The sequence below is a fragment of the Macrosteles quadrilineatus genome, unplaced genomic scaffold, assembly GCF_028750875.1.
Source record: "Macrosteles quadrilineatus isolate MER2022 unplaced genomic scaffold, UCM_ALF_1.0 Scaffold_3__2_contigs__length_128488019, whole genome shotgun sequence".
NCBI classification, from domain to species: domain Eukaryota; kingdom Metazoa; phylum Arthropoda; class Insecta; order Hemiptera; family Cicadellidae; genus Macrosteles; species Macrosteles quadrilineatus.
The window spans coordinates 83583390-83605519 of NW_026542596.1; the positions used below are offsets into that span (position 1 = coordinate 83583390).

At 34.6% G+C, this 22130-nt stretch overlaps 1 protein-coding gene across 2 annotated transcripts in view; it reads left to right on the forward strand.

Moving 5' to 3' along the window:
* Positions 1-9650, forward strand: part of LOC128989793 (uncharacterized) — a 28999-nt gene extending 19349 nt beyond the window's left edge. For both annotated transcript variants that reach the window (XM_054411841.1, XM_054411842.1), the window contains exons 10-14: positions 972-2174; positions 4643-4801; positions 6145-6395; positions 6912-8055; positions 9468-9650. In XM_054411841.1, the coding sequence (XP_054267816.1) occupies positions 972-2174; positions 4643-4801; positions 6145-6395; positions 6912-8055; positions 9468-9494 (2784 nt within the window). In that variant the 3' untranslated portion in view covers positions 9495-9650. The remainder of the gene's footprint in view (positions 1-971; positions 2175-4642; positions 4802-6144; positions 6396-6911; positions 8056-9467) is intronic.
* The last annotated feature ends 12480 nt before the right edge of the window (positions 9651-22130 follow it).

A 22130-nucleotide genomic window follows, 5' to 3' on the forward strand; every position in this document is an offset into this window, starting at 1 on the left:
ATCCAATTTTTTAGAAAATGATCCAAATCAAACAGGATAAGAAATAATTTTAGTAGATAAGTTGATACACCGTGTTATCAGCTATTCCAGTCATCCACGTAATTCCCGCTGTGACCAGGATTGAAAAGTCGGTCGTCAGTTTTTAAGCCGTGCACGTGCTCTATTTTTTCGTGTATTATCGTGTTTCCAACCTGTTTTTCTATGTTTAATATTTACATAATGCCTGACGCCATGCAAATAAAGACTTTTCAAGTTAAGTGAAACAAGACTACCTATAGTTTATTAGTGTAACACTGTGCACCTAATGATGGAGTACTATTGGAAGTAGTGGGTTGATATAATAAATCTACATGTAATATGTATATAACCTTCATGTATGGTTCATTTGGCCTTAAATTTGATATAAAGTGTTATATAACCTCAACCAACATTGTACTTCAATTTATTACCTGATTTCAACACCACTGAAAAAATGGGGTAACTTTGTAACTGAAATTTGGTCATCAAAAACGATCTCTCCTCCATTTAGGTTAAGAGGGGTTCATCTGCAGCTCATGAACTCAATTTTAGATGATACTATTCTTGTTGTCTTCAGGTTATCTGGTTCACACTGCTGCTAATCTCCTTTTAAAATTTTCTTATTTTGATGAATCATAAATTATTATTTTCACTGATGTGTCAATCCAGGCATTTCTGACTACAATACGTTCTGAGTAAATGTGTTGCAAGTTGCAAATGATTTGTTTTGACACTTTCTTAGTCATCTTTACTTGAAAACTAAAAGTGTCTGTAGGGTGAAAATCAGATTGATATGTGTGTGCTATTTCAGACTTTGTGTGTACTTAAGTTTTTTTTTCTGTTGAATGTTTTTGCTTGTAATATAAAAATAAAAATAACTTTGCAATATAAAGTCTTTTACAAATTTTCCTTGGTAACTTTTAGTGTAATGACTGTAATACTTGTTGTGACAGGCCCTGTTGCCGATGGATGACTTGTGCCTGATGGAGTTGGAGTTTGATGAGAGACAACAAGAGATCGCCATCACCAAGGTGTTAGAGCTGCCCCTAGCTCTGGTGCCATCATCCGTAACGTCTCCTTACCAGAAGTGTCCGTCAGGAACACTGCGAGTCTCCGTCACATACTCTAACTTCATAGCTCCTCCCACCCCGGTACAAACCAGGGAGCTTCAAGCCAATGTGGAGAGTAAAGGCAGAGAAGGGGATCGGCATGCATCACATCACGAACTGAAGCCTATCAGCGCACTGCTAGATAGAATATCTGCCACATGTCCTGACGCTCTTAGAGAATCCAATACAGAACTACCAACACAGAAAAATAGATTTTGGATCGGTCCTTTTAATACGGATAATCATCGTTTGCAGAAATCTCAAGACAAAGGTTTGTTGGATAATCCTGTAAATAATACTGTAATGTCAAATAACAAAGTCGACTCAGCAAAAGAAAGAGATCAAGTGAGTTCTTCTCGACCAGTTATGAAGGAAGATTTAGACATTCTTGCTGAAAGTATTGAACATAGGTTTAACCGACTTCAAAGTGAATTGTTGAAAGAAAAACAAAGAGGGCTTGCGGAAGTGAGCAGTATTGTCACTGGCTCTAAGAAAATCAATAGCTCTTTGAACGGCGATCTTGATGATTTTCTATCCTTTCACTCACCATTGAGTTCAAACAGTTCGATGGAAAGTTTGCCATTTATATTAGGCCCTCCTGCTGATTTCAAAGACACACAGAACACAGTCGCTCACACCGGAGGGAAAGCTTTTTCTGAATCAACTAGTGACAAAAGCGTCTCGGACACCATTACTGGATTCTTCAAGGAAGAAAAGGATGTTACCAATTATGTTTCGAATGAGTCTCTCAACAAAAATATACCCAAGCCTGAGAAGACAAAACCAAAGACTTTTAAAGCGATGATTAAAATTGACCGGGCAGTTAATTTAAAGGCTGTTAAAGCTCCGTCTAATGGCAAGAAGGGGAAAGTACCTCCTAGCAGTTGGGTTTCTTTCGGGATTGGCGATTGTTGTGAACAGAACTGTGGGACTGGAGGGCTTGTTTGTGCTGGGCCGAGATTCACTACTACTGTTGTCAGAAGAAACCACAACCCCATCTGGAACCTGTCCTGGGACGTAGACCTTCCAGTGGAATACCTACAGAAGGTTAGCTACTTAGATGTCTAGTGTGTGCATGCCTGCAACATATATTTGTGTTTGGTTAAGTGTTTTGTGTACTTGTTTTTTTAACATTGTTCTGTTGCAACTACTAGATATAGGCTAAATAAAATAATCTATTTTAACACGGTTTATCATGTTTTTTTTTTTCTAGGCTAGTTTGGATTCTGTCATATGCTTTAGGCCATTTGTAAATTGAACACTAAACTTAATTTATAACATGCTAAGTAAGTAATCATAATTTAACAGATTTTACCTACAATTGTTTTTTAACTAGGCCTACTGTAGCCGATTCAGTTCAGTTCTTAGAATTGAAAGATTCACTAAACAGCATTTTTTACTTACTTAACAGCATTGTTTGACTTCTTTGACTGCTTCAAACTTCAACTAATCAGAGGTTTTGACCAATTGAATTATGAGTGAGTGCAATTAGTGGTTGGTACAATGAGTTGTTGCGTCACTGACAGTGGCAATGAGAGGTTGTACACAAAAATATAACCTCTCTTAGAAGTTATGAGTTGTGATTGTTAGTTAATAAAAAACTGCCATTGCTAAAGTAGTGTATGCAACTCGCGTTAATAGTGTTAACGGCACTCTTAGAAGTTTTTTAAGGCTCTCGCCAAGGCTCGTATCTTAAATTTCTTCTTGTGATTCAAGCAACTATTGCGTGAATTGCTTTTAAAATATCAGCTGGACAAAAGCACAGCTCTTGATGAATGTTGAATATAATTCTCATTGTCAGTTTAACCTTTGGTAATTTTTTGTAAACTGTCAATATTTCAGCCGATCCTTGAATTGCAAAATAAATATTAACAGCAATTAAATTATCCAGCTGATCATAATGTAAATAAACATGTTCTTCGTAAGGATAAAATGGGAACTGCAAAAGCCAGTGGGGCAAAGCCCAAGGGACTTTTTCACAAATTTAAGATCAGTTTGCACATCTACCTGACACGCTCTTTCCACTGAGATGTGAATGGTCAAAATCGGTTAAGAAATGGGGGAGTAGTTCAACTGACAAATTTCGTGTTGGAGTATTTATTATATAGATATATGAAGATATGAAATTAAATGAAAAATTTAAAAGTAAAACTTGTATAGTTTTTGCACTAAACATTTGGCCCATTATTATTTAATTTTTTGTATTGGTCCTCCAGAAAACCTATAAAAACTGTTGGTTAAGTACTAAAAATCATAGATACCTGCTGTAGATAATAAATACCGTACCCACTTTTTTAGTGCATGTAGGCCTATATTTTTTTCATGTTTCTCGAGCTTTTAACTTCCCATTTGTCATAAACTATACTGACCCTCGAACCAACAAATGACCATCATTTTAATGAATTTCTCATATAGGAAATGAGCTATTACCATAGTTCTTATGGTAAGACATTGACCCTCATTTTATCATGACAAACCCAATGAACTATGCAAAAAACATTGTTGGTTTTTATTAGTGATGGTCAAAACCAGAAATTTTGAATCTCAAAACCGAAACCGAATCTTAAAAAAATCGAATCTCAAATCTCAAAACCTAAACGCAAAACTTTTTTACTTAGCTGGTTACAAAGGTCAAGGTTACAAAAAATAAACATAATACTAAAATGTTAAGTGTGTAATCAAAACTGAAAGAGATAGACTCCTGACCGTGACATAACATAAATATGTGAATGTGACTGATAATCTTAAAACCCAATACAACATAATTTTTCACAAACAACCAACAAAAAAAATAAATTAAACTTCTCACACCAACATAAACGTGAATATTAGAACATTAGTGGTTAATATTTCTGAAGTGTTTAAACATAATAATTTCATGTCAGTCAGTTGTCTTCTGACAATAGTCTGAACCAGTACCGGATTTACCACTAGGCCGTGGGCTAGGGCCGCAATGTATTGACGATAAACTTTTTTCAGAACAGAAAAATATTATTTTAAATTATTAATTTTTATTAATTTGCTACGATTTGCGGGTGACAATGATGATGTCCCCGTGTTGTGGCCCACGGGAGCTATTCACGGTTTTGCCGCGGTCACGGGTGACGCTAACGATGTAGCCATGATTGCGGTCCACGGGAGATGTTAACAATAACGATGATGATGTCACCGTGATTGCGGCTCACGGGAGGTGTTCCCGATTTTGCCGCGGTGGCGTTTCGATGATGACGTCCCTGTGATTGCGGCTCACGGGAGATGTTCATGATTTTGCCACGGTCGTGGGTGTCGATGATGATCTCTGCGATTGCAGCTCATGGATGATGTTCACGATTTAGTTTCTGCAATCGCTAGGAATTTCCCCCATAGGGGTGGGGGCCGCTCGAGTAATTTGGCCTAGGGCCGCAGGTACCCTAAATCTGGCACTGGTCTGAACTACTGGCATCATGTAAACCCAGCGTATAGTGAAGTAATAAATACACAATTATTACTCATTCAGTATATTTACACCATTACAGGAGGAAAAGCGGCTAGTGTTTAGTGTGTTTGAAGAACAGCTCAGCTTGTGTGTTGGACGAGCCTCTACCTCTGTAGCCATCCTGCGCTCTGGCCTGCCTTGTCTGTCCACCTGGCTCAGTATTGACGACTCTCAGGGGGCCTGCAGAGGACAACTCAAGGTCAGTACTCACACTAACTCTGTACTCCATTCCACGTTCACCGTGTAGTACGCAGAACCAAGTGATGCATTGTTATAGGCGGTTTGGGTGATAATAGCCGTTTTTAAATTTTAGAACCCTTCAAAACTCTTTTCTTTTACTACTAATCTTGAATATAGCAGTCAAAATTCCAATACAATTTAAATAAAAATCATGAAGGTATACAAATAAGTAAAATGTACTTTAGCCCCTTCACCAGTGTCGTTGGAACAGTTGACACAACCCGCATGAAAATAAATACAGAGTGTCCCGGAACTCTCAACCAATATTTTAGGGCTTTATTCCTGAGTAAGAAACATATCTAAATATCATGTAAATTGCCCAGAAGTCCTTATAGTTACTCAAACAGCCGCTATTTAGTTTTTTCACTTCTTATTTTTTTTCTAAAAAGTGGTTAAATATACAAAATTGAAACTTTGCACAAACATTTATGACAACTAGGCAAAGCTACAAAAAATGATTTTTCAAATTCATAAAACAAAATGGTGGCTATTTAAAATTTTGTGTTTCTTAAATAATTCATAAACCGTTTACTTTTCAAGTTTTAATGGCTGCCATTTTGTTTTATGAATTTGAAAAAAAGTCATAATTTTTTGAGGCTTTGTCTATTTGTCATAAATGTTCGTGCTAAGTTTCAATTTCGTATCTTTAACCACTTTTTAGAAAAAAAATAACAAGCAAAAAAAACAAAATGGCGGCTGTGTGAGTAACTAAGGACTTCTGGACAATTTAAAGATGATATTTAGATATGTTTCTTACTCAGGAACAATGCCCTAAAATATTGGTAGAGAGTTCCGGGTCACGCTGTGTATTGTTTTCGGTAATATTTATAGATGACTTTAGTAAGATATGTACTGTGTGTTGAGGAATTGACTAGTTAAGTGGCTGTCAAACTTAATTTAAAGATTGACCTTGTGATATACAAACGTTCCCGAGGTTTCTGAAGAATAGAAACAGAAATTCTACTGTCTATAGGTCTTCATACTGGTTCGTCAAAGAATCTGCTGCTACAGTATTTTGAGAACTTTTATTATGTATCCAACAACAACCTTTGGCAATGTTTTAGTAGACTCAAAATAATCAGTAAATTACAGGCTTTAATTTTATCTATTGATCGTTTGAATCAGTTAAGTTCAAGATACTGTATTACTCATTAAAAAATCATAAATTTGATTATTTCTCGGATATTATTTATTTCAACGCTGCGGAGCAGCATGGGTCCTCTAGCGTTATTGTGAAAATCATATACCACGGTACAATAATTTTACCTTACAAAAAATTATAATAAAACATCTTTGTTTTAGGTTGTTGTTACTCCTTTGGAAGATTTGCGACAATATCAGAACTGTTCAGTATTCGATATTGAAGAAGATTATTTTGAGGAACCAAAAGAAGAGATTTTAGACAACATTTTGGAAAATGAAAGACAGATAGTTCCTGCCTTTGTTGCAAGCCAAACCGAAGTATTTTTAAATGAAGGAGAGAGCACATCATCCGAAAAAGAAAAAGCGCATGATATAAATGACCAAATCGATAATGCTGAGGCTATTGAAGGGTTAGTACTCGATTGTATAGTTGTCTTCCTTCAACTGAATTGCTTGTTACTATACCTTTGCATAAGCTCCAAATTCTTAATTTGAAAGAACCATTTGACTTTACCTTGAAAGGTTATTATCATCTCTTGTGGCCTACAGCTCAAATGTATAATGTATTTAGTATGAGATAAGGGTACAAACTCTTTGGAAGTGAACATTAGAACAGTTAGGTTGAAACAATTCATGGTGTACTCATGCTATTATTTTCTTATCACTATTTCCATTGGTGTTCATACATTTTTTCTGTAGGGCTAAACCATTTTTTAAGACACCAAAACATTGTTTTAAAATGCATTTATTTTTACTTTGTAGGTTAAATGGACGCAATACTCTAGAACGAAGTTTAGTAACTCCCTGACACAGAATCAACACAAGTAATAGAATTTTAATGGGAATTGATAGAATGTTAAGTTACTTTTGAAACATAATTGTTCTGATGTTAATTTGATGTGTAAATGTTATTGTTCTCTTTTCAGGGAGGACCCATTCTTAGCCGATGACATTATTAGCGATTACAAGAACACGCTTGAGAACAACTTCAGGAATGAAATGGCTGGACTTGAGAATCTCATAAAATTTTTGAGAGTCGGGTCCATGAGCAGTGAACTTTCGTTTTTTAGATCCACAGAAAACAAAGAAAACCTTTCCTCTAATCCATCACCGCAGTACTACAGTGGAGACACAAGATCAGCTGTTTTAGAGCCCCTTAGTAACGCTTCTCAAGTTAAAAGTACTGCAAGTAACCACTCCTTGAATCATAGCAGCCAAAAAGACCGTTGCTTGTTAGACGCGACTACAGAAACAGTAGACAATTGTGGATATACATCAACTCAACAAAACGGCGAGGATATACTTTCCAAATTACTTCACCAAATATCAAATTTTCAACCGGCGTCGATAAAAATCACAGACAACACTAGTCAGACTTTACCTCCAGAAACTAAAGAGTCATCTACAGAAACAAGTGATAAACCAGAGCAATCAGAAACAAGTTCTGTCTGTATGAAAGACGCAAGCACAGAAACAGATGACATCACTGAGCAACGGTCACCTCAGAATGAAAATCTAGGGTCTCGACATGTGTGTGAAGAGTTGGGAAATGTTTTGTTGCAGCATTTCCTAACCTGCAAACCTCCCCCTGTAAAAGTAGCGGACGGCGTGACTCAAACTGACTGTCAAGACGGAGTATCGACTGTAAACAGCTCCGGAGTGTTCATGTCTGGAATCTCTGTTGATTCAAGGGATCTTCAGGATAGGAACCAATCGAGAGCTCAGACTAGTGGATCAGCACCTGACAACAACCTAAGAGACCTAGAGCAGTTCTTGAAACAAAAATTACCAGTTAGACAACACACATGTGGTAGTTCAGAAGGAAGTGTTTCATCAACATCTGTTAACGAGCTGATGGATTTTAGCGGCAAAGACAGTCGGTCATCTAGTGATCTTGAGTCACTTGAAAGTTATTCACAAGTCACAGTTCAGCCGAGAGAAACACCTGATGGGGGGAATCCACCTGTTGCACCCGACCCGCCTAGCAACAGTGGCAATATGGAGACTTCTGTGAGGAGGAGAGGAACCTTCGTCATAAGTAAAGCCACTGGTGACAACGAACATCCTGAGGTAAAAATTGTTTAAGCTCTCAAGCTGTTGTTTTTATAGGGATCAGTCAAGTTCTATTGTAGTAAGTTAGTAGCTACAACTAACCTTTGCAATGGGAGGAAGAAAATCTTCAAATCTCCTGTTCAAACACAGAAACTTGTTAAAACTCAATTGTGGTTTGTATCTTCATTAATTTACAGAGTTTGTGTTGATAAAGATACCAGCCATGATTGAATTTTAACAAGGCAACAGGTTTCTTTATTATTTTTCTAAACTTATTTGATTTGAACTTGTTGAATATTTGTTGGTCTCCAACAAATAACTCTTTTAAGCCAACTTCCTTTATAGGGAATAAGCTATTACTGTAGGTCTCACAGTAAGACCTAGCCCCGGAACAGATTTTTTTTTAGGTTCCCAAAGGCCAAAATCACCATCCATTTGAATTGATAATATGTGTCCCTTAGAACGATAACTTGAGTATTTAATGAAATTTGGTTTAAATGAAATGTAATAAGCTACATTTTATTCAGATGTTTTCACAAACTAGCATAATAGTACTATGGGAACAAGATTTTATGGGGAGGTTTCATGAGGCAAAAAGTGGTTTCAAAATTTTTTACCTTAAAAACATAAAACTTTACAATTTCACACCAAACTATTAAAAACCAATTTAGTAAATTGAACGTTGCTCTACGCTAAATGGTTATGGTAAAAGTTCAAAAACCTTTAGATTTGTGGGAGTAGATGGTTTGAATCCCCTAGATTGGTATTGAACAGGGGAAAGCCTACAATAACTGTCTTTGATCAAAAGTCTAGCACGATCTATTCAATATTTTATTTGCTACGGAAACAGACAGAAATCTATCTGGGTTTGGATGGATGCTGGTTTGATACCTTGTAGGGTTGATTTCAAAGTCGGATGCCATTTATAAACTATTCGCCAAAAAATTGTATAGCTTTTAAATCCATATAACGCCAACAACATATTATAGAACTGACTACATTAGTTGAAAGTTGATGAGGAATATTGCACATTTGAACACTTTTATTTTATTTTGTTTTCATTAAAAAAATACTACTCTCTAAAATATTGCCTTTGCTTATCACCCCTAAAACACTTTCACAACTATTGAACTTTTACTTATAACACTCCTCAGTGGCGTTAGTTGCGCTGCCATGATATTTTGCTGCCCCGGATTTTGGTTCTTTAGTGTTGCTCTGTCGAAATTCCTCTCTTGTTAATAAATACCTTCTATTTTATTTAATTGCCCATTAACATGTGTATAGAATTTATATTTAGCACAAAATGTGTCACTGATTCTAAACAAGACACGATGTCTCATTTAACTTTATAACATTTCAAATACATGTTTACTAAAATTTATAGGTAGGTAAATAAGGGTATTTTTAACCAAGTTTTTCTTTGTTTCTAGGAAAAGCCATCTGGAAACACGGCTTAGAAATTTTATTAGAATCCAGTATTGAAGTCTCCGTCCTATGTACAGTTCTCGTCTTTTTTGGTGCTCCTTGCTGTATTTATTCGCCAAGTCAATTTACCTTTATGTTATATGTACTTTTTTATCACATTTTTATTTTAATAAATGTTTTTAAATCCACTGGATTTTCTCGTGGCTTAACCTTGTCTCATACGTTGACTCCTCAGGTGTTATTGTCGTGTAAAGTTTATATGGTGAGGGTCCCAATGAATGACTGATTTGGGGTGAGTTCTTACAGTAGTGGTTTTACTTTAACTAAACTAGAAAAGGCTTTACATGCTCTAGATAGGGTTGACATTTATACTTAGCGGTTATTTTGTTATTTCCTATTACAAGTAGGCCTAAAGTCAAAGTCAAAGTCATCTTTATTGTCACAAAAGGTTTTTTTTTATGCTCTGGCACAGCCAGACAAAACAGGTGACATTGTCAAACTATACTAAAATAAACTAGCTTATATTGGTAAAAATAAATACATAGTAGGTAACAAAACAAACAATTCACATTGATTTATCTTCAAGAAACTGACCAATACTATAATAATTCTTTTCCAATAAAAATTCAAAAAATTTTTCTTTAAAAGATACTAATCCTATTATAGATTTGTAGTACCCAGGCAAATTGTTAAAAAATCTGTTACCCATATAAGAAGGTGTCCTTTCCACAAGATTTAATCTGTGTATAGGATATTGAAAATCTGTATGAAATCTAGTGTTATAATTGTGCCGATTATTTTCACTGTGGAGTTTTTCAAAATTTGATTTCACATACAATAAACATTTAAGAATATACAAATTAGGGACGGTTAGAATCTTTAGTTCTTTAAAAAGTTGTTTGCAAGAATGTTTTACGGGTTTAAAAGTCATAATTCTAAGTATTCTTTTTTGAAGTTTAAAAAGCCTACATAGCATTATTGGAATCAATTGTTTAGGATTTTGTTATTTCTGTTGTTTTTCTGTTATTTATCTACAACGAAACTGATTATTGTGCTAAAACAAGCAGTGCTCTAGTGGCATTCCCACTCTGCTTTTCCCAAAGAACTTGTATATTTTGAAACAACCGGTATTTTTCAGGACTTTGGTGAGCGGTCCCACACTTGAAAATTTACGACTACCCCGCTACTAAGGTATTCCTTACCTTCATACGATGCGAAGTAACATTCAAGGAGTCTAAGTCTCCTTATATCTTTGTCACTCATGAGTGGGTAGGCTGCTGTAGTGCCTTCATGTTTGTGAATATCAATACAATCACGGATTTTCTGAAAAATGTTATATTATACTCCGCTATAAATAATGTGGATGGTTATGGAATCATGTAATGAAATGTAGTGAAATGAAAATCCTTCTTTATTGAGGCGAACTTGGGACCTCACAGTCCTTTCTTAAAGTTAACATCTAAAACACTAACAATAATATTTTTTTTGTCCTAGGACGCTAGGCACGAGCCCGGAATTTTTTTCACGTTACTTCAGGCTAGTCTTAGGGGTTGCAGCATTATCACATGGATAAAATCCAATGGTGAATTGGCGGGATTTGAACCCAGGACCTCGGGAACCGAAGTCCCGCGCTCTAACCACTAGACCAGCTCGCTACCCACTAACAATAATAATAAAATATTTACAAAATTAAACAAGAAAGTTTACAATAAACAAACGGGGTCTAATAACATAACAATCGAATCACACACACATACACCCTCTGCTGCACCCAGGCCTAATGCACGCCATGGCCATCCCGTTAAGGTAATATTTTTTCAGCGCCACCCGTCAGTCAGGATTGGTTTTCTAAGGGATTAATGGGATAAGATACAGAGTTCCAATGGCAGCATGCAGTTACCACAAAAGATTTGTTATAAACAGTCGTCCTGTGATGTGGAATGTGCACCATGGACAAGCCATTTTCTATGTTCTGTTGTTCTGTATGCCAATATGTACTTGGTATTCAATTGATTTTACAAAATAGAAGGGTGTACTGTTAAGTACTTTTTCTGAGTGATATTGTATGTGTGTAAGAAAAAAATACTGTAACATTTTTATTTACTTTTTACTTTTCTTTCTTACGTTTTTAAAACAATGTTTACAATGAAACAAATTAAGACTAGCTGATGTTTAGTCCTTGCCTCGTAATCTGAATTTTGCATTTGTTTAAGTTAATTTTTAAATTTGTATAGTTTAAAATTCTTAAAGAATTTACCCATATTGTTATTGTTAATAACCAAACCATTTGATTAAAAATCTAAACCCTGCTTATAGTCACTACAACGTAAAAGCATTATTAATAAACAGACTACAGTATCTCTAAAATAAATTAAACATTTTTCTAAAATCCATTTTTAGAAAAAATGTTTTAGAAAAAAATTTTGTACCGATAAAAGATATTTTATAACCAAAGCTCTTTTGTGAAAAATTTAATTATTTTGCAGCAAAAACGTAAATGGAATTATTTCAAATAATGCACTTAGTGTGTTTCCATTTTAAGCTTTTTAACATACTTGAAAAGCTTCCAGCTGTTGACGGCTGAAGTTGTGTGGTCTGTTCCACTCGCGGCTGTAGCATGGCCGACAGAGGTATTGGTGTCCACTGAAGTAGTAGTCTCCTCGTGGCTTTAGCTCACAGAGACTACATACGTCAGGGTTGTCGGGGGTGCACTTCCACAGTACGTGGGGCTTTAGACGAGTGTGACCTCCGAACGAGTGGTCAAACTGCATCTCCCTCACTCTCTCCGCTCTGGCTATGTCGTAGTAGAATCTGGAACATGAGAATGGAAGCAAAAAGGCGAATTTGATCGTGTTCATTCAGTAGTATAGCAAATTGGACATATAGGATTAGGTCTCTCTTTATTTTACGTAAACGTTATGGCATTGAGATATAAAGTATGATATATATAAGAGTCAATACTTCATCTTCTGAATTGGTTTTGTCCCTGTTGTAATGTGTCCATATAATTTTCAAAGAGAGCATAGGTAAAAGTGATAACATTGGTTTGTTTTTACCTCAGAAATATTACAAAATATAAAGATTGTTGTGAGATGTGTTCATGCATTATAAGCTGTGTTTTGGTTTTTTTTTTTAAAAAATACTGCAAAGAATCGCTGATTTTATATGCATAGATTGTATCCAGGAAATATTATATTTCATCACTAGGGCATAGAGTGATTAGTGATTCCTTTTCAAAAAGACATCGAGGAAAATTAGCATGGGCTGAAAAGACACTTTGGCTCGTATGCAAAAAAGAACAAATTTTATTTTCTGTTATATTGAACCATTATTTGGGAAACGAAAATACTTTGCAATTAAAGATAAACTCGCAAAATTTCTTCCATCTTGTTTTCAATTTTGTGAAAAAGTAGCTGTTTCTTAACCCTTTATTTTTGTAATTTTCCAAAAAATTCTAGAGTTATTTACTTATTACATCCGAAAATTGCTAGGCTTGCCGGGTGTGAAGTCTACTGTGCGAGGAAAAAAATCTGTAAAAATAAAATTGTTTATCTCAAAAGTGCTAAGGAACTATATATCAAAAGAAACCATCGCTGTTTTGAAACAACAACCGAGTCATCCGATATGCCCATTTAAACTCACAGGATTGAAAGTTTTTCTGGCACGATATATCGTCGCTTAGCACTATTCTGAAAAATTGTGAACAACGATATATCGTTCCATAGCACCTTTCGGGTAAAAGACGCACAATGATGTATCGTTGCATAGCACTAAAAGGGTTAAGGTAGGGTTTGAATCAATGACTATTGTGATTTGTGTGTCCATTATAGGTACTTCTCCTATATCATTCAAACTCTCTATATTTCAAACTTCCCATGATTCAAAATATAGTCTTTCCTCTGAAATTTTAATTAGCGAGGTTCTACTAAGGTGAGAATGTGTAGATAGTCAGTGTTTGAAATAAAATAACTCAGATACGAAAAAGTATTCACACATATCTTAACTACATAGGATGGATTGGTGAGTAGATATAGTAAGGTTCTTTTGTTCGAATAAAGTAAATGTTCATTTTTCACCTTCTTAATACTCATTACCATGCAAAATATTTAATGAAATTGAAAAGTTTATAATGTGTCAACTTACCATTCTCGATTAAACTTTTCTAATTCATTAAAAATTAAAAAGAACATTTTCAATTCATCCATGTGCATTAAACTCTTTTTTTTATTTTACAAAATCACAACCATTCTAAGCTCTTAAGAAATATCTTTAGGAATCTGGGTCATTTCACATGTCAAGCATTGTCGAAGAATGCCACAGAGTACAGTTTCTTATTTCTTCCTCCAGAAGGGATAAAATTCTGAAAATGTTAAAAATGGGCAGTAGAAATGGCATAAATTTAAACTTAGAATTTCAGCTATGTAATTATTTATTAGAGCTTGAAAATAATCAATGGTAATATTTTAATACTGGTACCGAACAAGAGGTAAATTACATTGTTAGAATTTTAGATCATTAATTGGAAAATACCTATTATATTTTGTTAAGTTCAGAAAAAAATGTAAATTGGATCCCAAACATTTTAATGCAGAGTTATATTTGGATTGGATAGTAAAATGATGTGCCTCACATTAAAATCAACCCCTAATGAATATAAATACCCTACTCCACCTACCCAGGGGTGTCTTCTCCTAGCCCGGGTGGATCAGTGTCCCGAGGAATGGCTGAACCGAACGGTGGAGCAGGTTTGGGGTATTTTCCAACTCGTATTTTAGGTACGTGCAAGAAACACCTCTTGTGAAACGGAGTCCCTATGAACGGATGTGGTTGAGACTCTCTCCTCTTCTCAGCAAACCTAGGTGCTCTCGACGCTAATCCTCCGTAGCCCACTTTGCTTGTCACCTTTAACATTTGTAAGTAACCAAAAACCTTCAATATAGAGTAAATGTTTTAGAGTGTCTTTTTAGGAATCTTTTTGCCATAGTGGTTTAGGACCACTATCTGGTCATTACGGTTTTTTAAAGTGTGTAAAGAGACCACTAACCTCTTAAAAAATAAAAAAAATAGGACTGATTAGAAAGTATGCTTTGCATGGTTGCCAAATGTTAATTATAAAATGTTAAGGATATGTTTTGTTTTTATACTATACATGATGGAGAAAAATCTAATTTTTATATTTAGAAACATTGATACTTTGTTTTTAACTTATTTGAGTTTTGAAAGACAGGAATAATACATTCATTTGGTTTAAGCGACGAGATCAATTTGGATAAAACTTGCTGTAAATATAGTTCCAAGATATACTAATATATTTTTTACTTGAACCAAAGCAGTACTTCTGTCTTTAGACCAGTTCAGCTGTCTATGGTGGTAGTAGAGGTAGACAACAGCTATACAAACAGCTTAATACACAAGTATTAGGAGCAAAAAGTACGTCATTACCACTCTAGCTGAGTGTGGTCATACATTTCTTGAGCAGCTCGTAATTGGTGTAGAAACACTAATTGTGAAATCAGATGGTTTAGGGAGCGGGAATGATCCATTCTCCGCCCTAGAGTGGAAATGAACCTTTTTGCATAATATTTACAGGTGTGGAAATACGATCATTGCAGTGGCAGGAAAATAAATAAAACAACCAGTTTACCTTATTAAGAGTGTGGTGGAAAGCCGATGTAAGATCCTCAGTCTGGTAGCTACCAGGACCGACTCTAGGAGCTTCTCGTACAAACTGACGATCAAACCTGGAGTATCCTCCACTCAGAATCTGTCTCTCCTTCCCTGACAGGAAGCATACTTTTATCTTCTCTTTACTTGCCTCTTTACATTCCAATGGGAAACCTTCTGTGAAAAAGTCAAAATATTTTGTAGCAAGCGTCTATATACTTAACATAATAAGGGTTTTCTCTGTTACTTCCCTTTTTTAGCCAATGGGGAATCATTTTTTCCAGCACACCTGCAATGGTAACGAAAAAGGTAACCCCCCTTGCATTTAAATTAATACTTTAATACTTTTTAATGAAATGGCGACCATACAAAGTAGGTATTTTAAGCCAAGTATGAATGGAGATGAGTGTAGGATGAGGGGCACGATCTTGTAGTCTTGTTGTTTGTGTTGTTGTCTTGCTGTTAATTAATTCTAGAGATACAGTGTTGCTGACCAACTTTCTTTATAACGTTTTGAATATGAATTGTAATCTAACAGCTGACCCTTTCAGTTGAACACAGTTAGATTGTAAACTAGATACTGTACATATAAAACAGTGTATGGCAACAGATTTTGAATAGGTTACATTTTACTTTCAAGTATATTAAGAAAGTATTGTTTTCGTCAAAATTTTTGAGTTTGAGTTTTGAGTGGATATCCGTTTTGGATCCGCCTGAACCCAAAAAAGATGTTTTGGAAGTGATGTCTGCGCGTTGGTCTCTCTGTCTGTCTGTATGTGATGAATTGTACAGAGCTACAGAATCCACATGTAGTCCGATTTTGATTAAATTTGGTATGAAGGTTTAATCCATAGTATATCTCCCAGGCGTTTTTCTTTTGTTTTCTTGAAATTTTTGTTTTAATCGTGATTTCCCCATAAAACCAATAAAATAACGGAAAAATAGAATTTTCTCAAAAATGGCCCAAATGATTTTGATAAAAAGTTTTTTGAAGCCCGTAAATTGTGAACAAAATGGTAGAACTCTGATTCCTATAAAAATTACAGTTAAAAAGTTATTGTAACTCTATGTTATTATCCCATAAAAACCCATGAAAAACAAAAAAAAATATTTTCAAACAAAATAAACCGTTTTTATTTAAATTTGTCTGTTATGGTCCTATAATTCTAAACAAAGTTGCCTTGACTCATGATTAAAAACTGCTAACATATTTTGTTACAACATTTACAACACTTTTTATATTTTTACCTGTGAGTAGCTGTTTCAGTTCAGTTAATTAAGAATTGAAAAGTTTCACATAATATCATTGTTTAATTTTATAACAGTACAGTTTTACTAAACACTGGTAACGGACCAATGAGGTTCAAGGATTGTGAGAGGAGAAGTAAATTTGTACCTAATGATTCTAACATCAGCTGTTCAGATCAATTTAATTGTTGAGTGGTGCAATTAGTGTTTGGTACGATGTTTCATTGCATTACTGTCAGTGGCAATGAGAGGTTATAAACGAAAACATAACGTAGACGTATCTTTTAGAAGTTATGAGTACGATGAGTTTTTTAACTATAGCTTTTTAGTTCAGTTCTATTAATTGAAAAGATTAACCTTTTTTTACTATACAGTGTTGTATACTTACTTTACATTATTGTTTTGTTACAATACAGTAGGCTACAAGTTTAGACCAATGCGGTTCAAGAATTGGGAGAAAAGAAGTAAAATTGTAATACTTTTAAGGTCAACTTATCAGCTGTGTTAACAACCAACAATGCTTGTGGTTAGAACATTGCATCACAATCAGTGACATTGAGAGGTTAACGAAAACTTAACCTCTTAGAAGTTATAAGTAGCGATTTTAGTAATAAAAAAACTGTCATAGGTAAAGTAGTGTCCGCAACTCGCAAGCACGCGTATCGTATACGCATGTGTATGCACGCGATCGTTACTACCATAATGACATTTTGGACCTAAATAAAAAAAATACGATACAGCTTTCTAGTCGACACTGCTAATTTGTTACAGCCCTTTCACAATGTCGTGACAAATAGTATTTAAATCGAGACCGGCTCAGGTCACAAAGAGTACTTTACAAGTTCACTCGTCAATTCGGTTTAATTTGCGATTGTCGCGTGTCTCGATGGCGGTCGCGGTCTTCTGCAAACATTGATATCTTCCAAGACATGTCGTGACATGACGGTGATTTGTCTCATACATGAACGTTATAACTGTGAGACAAAGATCTCGCAAGATTGATTGAAATAATCGTTTAGTTGTTGTCAGTGTTGGGGAAGCTACTTTTAAAATGTAGCTAGCTACAACTACTGCTACATTTCCAAAAAAGTAGCTTAGCTACAGCTACAGCTACAGTTCCGAAAAAGTAGCTAGCTACAACTACAGCTACAATGAAATGTAGCTACAGCTACAATTTTAGCTACTTTTCCAAAGAAGTTACTTTTTATTGGCACATTATGTAAATGTAAAATTAATTGCAATTTTTATTGAACAAACATTTAAACAAAAAATGTCAGTATTGTATCTAACATTACTTGGAACACAAATTATTCCTAAATTGTATTTAATTTGTTGGCATTATAAACCTAACATTACAACAACAGAACCAAATAGTTGGGTGTCCCATCATATTTAGTACTTATTTTTAAATATTGCATTATTTTTAAGCATCTTATATGTAAATTTTATTAAGTTCAAAGGACATACAACCAAACTATATTTTATTTATTTAATATAGATTCATTTATAGATGCCTTATATCAACAATTAAAACTGTAAAATCATTATTTAAAAATACTTTTTTGTGTTACAGAGCCTAGCCTACTGAAATTTGAGTTTATTGCCTTTCTTTACTTTTAATGTTAAAACCGACATTGCTATAACCCTTAACCATAATGATAAGTTACTTGTTCTATGAATAACACTTTTCAATGTAAAGAAATCGTCCTTTATTGTCATTATGCATAGGGCAAATTGTGCTTCAACCTAGTTCAACCCTACAGAAAACAGTATTCAGCATCTTATTATGAAATCGGCTTTTAATTTAAACTGTTGAAATTTGTAAAGTAAAAATAACATGTAGGCCTACTTGGCTATGTAACAAGTTGGCTATAGTAGGATTGTTCTTGCAAGGACTAAACAGATATTTTCCTAATAATTGAACTTGGAACTTGGTATTCGTCTTAAACCATAGCATAGCTCCTATAGGAATAGTCCTATACAAGAGCTGTTAACAGGAGCAAACTAAGCTATTTTTTCAATGTAAGTTTCATGTTATATGGAGATTTTTTCGTTACAATTATCATTTAGTCTAGGCATATCTTATATCTCATCAGGTAATTTCATCTTTGTTAATTTAGTAAACCTTTGAAAAATCTTCGTAATCTAACCAAGAAAGGGCTTGTGATGATGAACCACAATCAACAGCTGAAGCAAAGGTTGATAGACCAGCTTTCTCATTATTTTAAGGTTTAGTGTTGGTTTCCATTAAAACCCAAGTTGAAACACTTTTGATATAATAAAGAAACTAAATTGATTACTAATTTCCCTGTCAATCACTTCAATAGCTTCTCTTGTCACCGGTAACGTTTAAACGTCGTCTGCATCTAGCGATTTTATTTTATCTGACAGTAGGTAATCATAGAGTAGTAAATTAAGGAAATGAGAGCCAAAAATGTGGATAACACTCATTTAATTGGCCTCCATGTCCAAACAACGTTGTATAGGAAATGAAACGGCTGCAACCAGCTGTATGGAGCCAAGAAAGTACGCCTAATCTTTTTGAAAATCTCAGTTTGAAAGAGGTTGTTTCACGTAAGGTTGAGGTTATGTTAAAAATCACTATCTCAAACAATGTCAATGTAGCGAGAAAAGTAGCTAAAATTCCGCTACAACTACTTTAAAAATGTAGCTAGCTACAGCTAAAGCTACAAAATCTTAAAAGTAGCGTAGCTACAGCTAACGCTACAAGAAAAGTAGCGCGCTACTGTAGCGTCGCTACTTGTAGCGCGCTACTTCCCAACACTGGTTGTTGTAATGTTTATAGACAATCAATCAGCTGTTCGTGATAACTGAAATGTGATTTGTCATCGATCGATATACAGTTGGTTTGTGAAATGTAGAACATTATGTAACTTATGAAGCGTTACTTACTTATGTAATACACAGTAGAACCCCGGTTAACCGAAATTAAAGGGGGAGAGTCGTTTCGGATAACCAAGTTTTCTGTTAACCCATCATATGCTAAAAATAGCCAATGTATTAGTAGATAGTTTGTGAATAGTGTAATACCCGGTAAAATCTAAATGGAAATCAAATGTATTTTAATTCAACGCGTATAATTTTGCTCTTCTGCGTGATCCGATCTTTGAAAGATTTCTTTTTAGATGACACTGTCGACAATAAAAAGCATAAAATATTTGTGCCCACGTTTTAAATGGGGGTTATTTCTACAACTAAATATAGAATTTTGAACCTTTTCCGTTAATTCACTACCACTAGTGGAATGTGGTTAGGTTTTTCTAACTCTATACTAAACTAATCCAAACTAACCAAAGTTTATTTCACTACCACTTCTATTGATAATAATCCATTGCTCTAAAAACTAGTGGCAGTGAATTAAAGGAAAAGTTGCAGAATTTCAAAACTTTAAGCAGGTCGAGACATTCACGAAATTAGCTAAACAAGTTTATTCGCAAATTTGAGGATAAGTTAGTTTGAAAGATGGGTTCCTGAAAGTAGCCTTCAACTTCAACAATTAAAATAAAAGAAATTGGTAGAACCCATGTTAAACGAATTCGGGTTAACTGAAACCCGGGTTAACAGAAATGGTTCTATAAAATAATATAGGGATATAGTTGTCTGGCTTAAAGTATTTTCAATCCCATTGTATAATTTTTGTAGCTGAAATAAAACACTGAATTATATAGACATTGTAAATTCACTTTCCCTACTCACTGTGGTATCTACTTGCGTATCATTATTGCGAACTGAAACAATTTCCTAATGAGATAATATATTAAGAAACTGTGAGAATGAGAAACGAAAAACCCATGGATCAAACTATAACCATAGATAAAAGGAGGGTCTATACTCTATACTCCTTTTATCTATGCTATAACATGTTAGCGTTTATCTAACTTTGAATCGTCAGAAATCATTTTTCAAAATCTGTTTACAAGTCTGTTTACGGATTGTTTCAACAACGCTACAGTTTGTTTTTAAAATGTAATATTTTATGTAACATTTTGTTCTCTTGTTTATTATTTCACTGTTGTCTTTGGCTGATTTGATTTATTTCTATTCTCTACTTGATGTTTCTGTTACTCTTTAGACTTAATGGTATTGTTTGAATTACGATATTAAACTGCGCAAAACAGTAGGCCTACTAATTTATCAGGTAAAATATGTAGACTATTGCTGTTTTACTGAAATACTTTTAAGGGTACAGCATGTATTGGGAGTGTTGCACGACGTCCAAGTGCCACGACGTCCAATAATATTTTTCCAGTGCCACGACGTCCAAAACATAATTTTTGAGTTGTTGCACGACGTCCAAGTGCCACGACGTCCAAAAGTACAGTAACTGCCAAAAATATAGTCTTTCTACAAGCTTTGGACGTCGTGGCACTTGGACGTCGTGAAACAGCGCACTATATAATTGTAAAGACGTATCATTTGCACCACGTCCAAAGCCTCTGCCAGTTGCACGACGTCCAAGTGCCACGACGTCCAATCAATATTTGACTGTTGCACGACGTCCAAGTGCCACTACGTCCAAAGTGCCTGCACACTGTGAACACTGTTTGCCGACCTCAGTGCATACAGTTCGCATTGCAATTATTGAAGGCAACTAGTCCTAGTCAACTGTTTGAAAGTTGTCAACCGCTTCGTCTTCGATTAATGTTTAAACTATTCAATATTCAATGGTTCTAATTGAACTAATTATTGCATTAGCTTAAATTTTTTATATGTAAAATAAATACTATGTCACCGTAAAATGTAATGATGCAGTATTTCTGTTGTTATGATTGCATAATTGATTTCTACAAAATAGAGCTATGTCATAGAAACGAAATAAATAAATGACTACCTACACTATTCACTATATTGTATGATTAATACAATAAATTAATCACTAGCCCAAAAGTAAATATGGTTGGTTTAATGTGAGTAGTGGTAGAATTCTAAGTACTGCAGTAGAATAGAATTGTCATACTATATCAATTGGTAGCAAATTTACTTGTAAGATAAAATGTATGCACAGTTTTATAACAGCTGTAAGACTTCCCATTTAAGTCCCGGTATCATTGAAATTGTATAACTTCCATTGAACAGAAATGAGATAAGTAGATATTGATACACAGATATATGAATTTTCATACACTTATAATATGACAAATTCCAAAAAGTTTTATCCGTCAAATGTGCTAAATATTATGTAAACTATCAACTTTTTAAGCTATAATGATGTTACTACAATGGTTAAAAATGTTTCCTGTGAAACAGTGGAAATAATTCGTTTTAAAAGAAATCATTCATCATGGATATAGGAAATAATTAAGATTCTATAATCATTGCCCTATCAACCTAGGCCCTTTTCCTGAGTGTTATGAGGTTTATGTTTTGGTTTATTTTTGTGTAAACCGTAATATAATCCCCCTGCCACAGCAAATCTGTAGACTGAATTTCCATTTGCCTGATTATATAATTTCACTAAAATATGTTAGAAAATTACCCTTTTTCCATATTTATTTATATTTTCCTATTTTTCCTATTTGTATGGAACTATTGTGATAGCTTTTTGTTTACAGTGCAAACCATGGATGTATGGATGGATGGATGTTTGTGACAAGCAAACGCGAAAAATACTAAACCGACAAGGTTGAAATTTGGTATGATGATAGATGACATCCCCGATTAACATATTCTTACCTCAAAAATTCTTTCAGTCTCCGCCCCGGTGGCTCTGGCTCTGGACTTTCTCTAGTTAACCT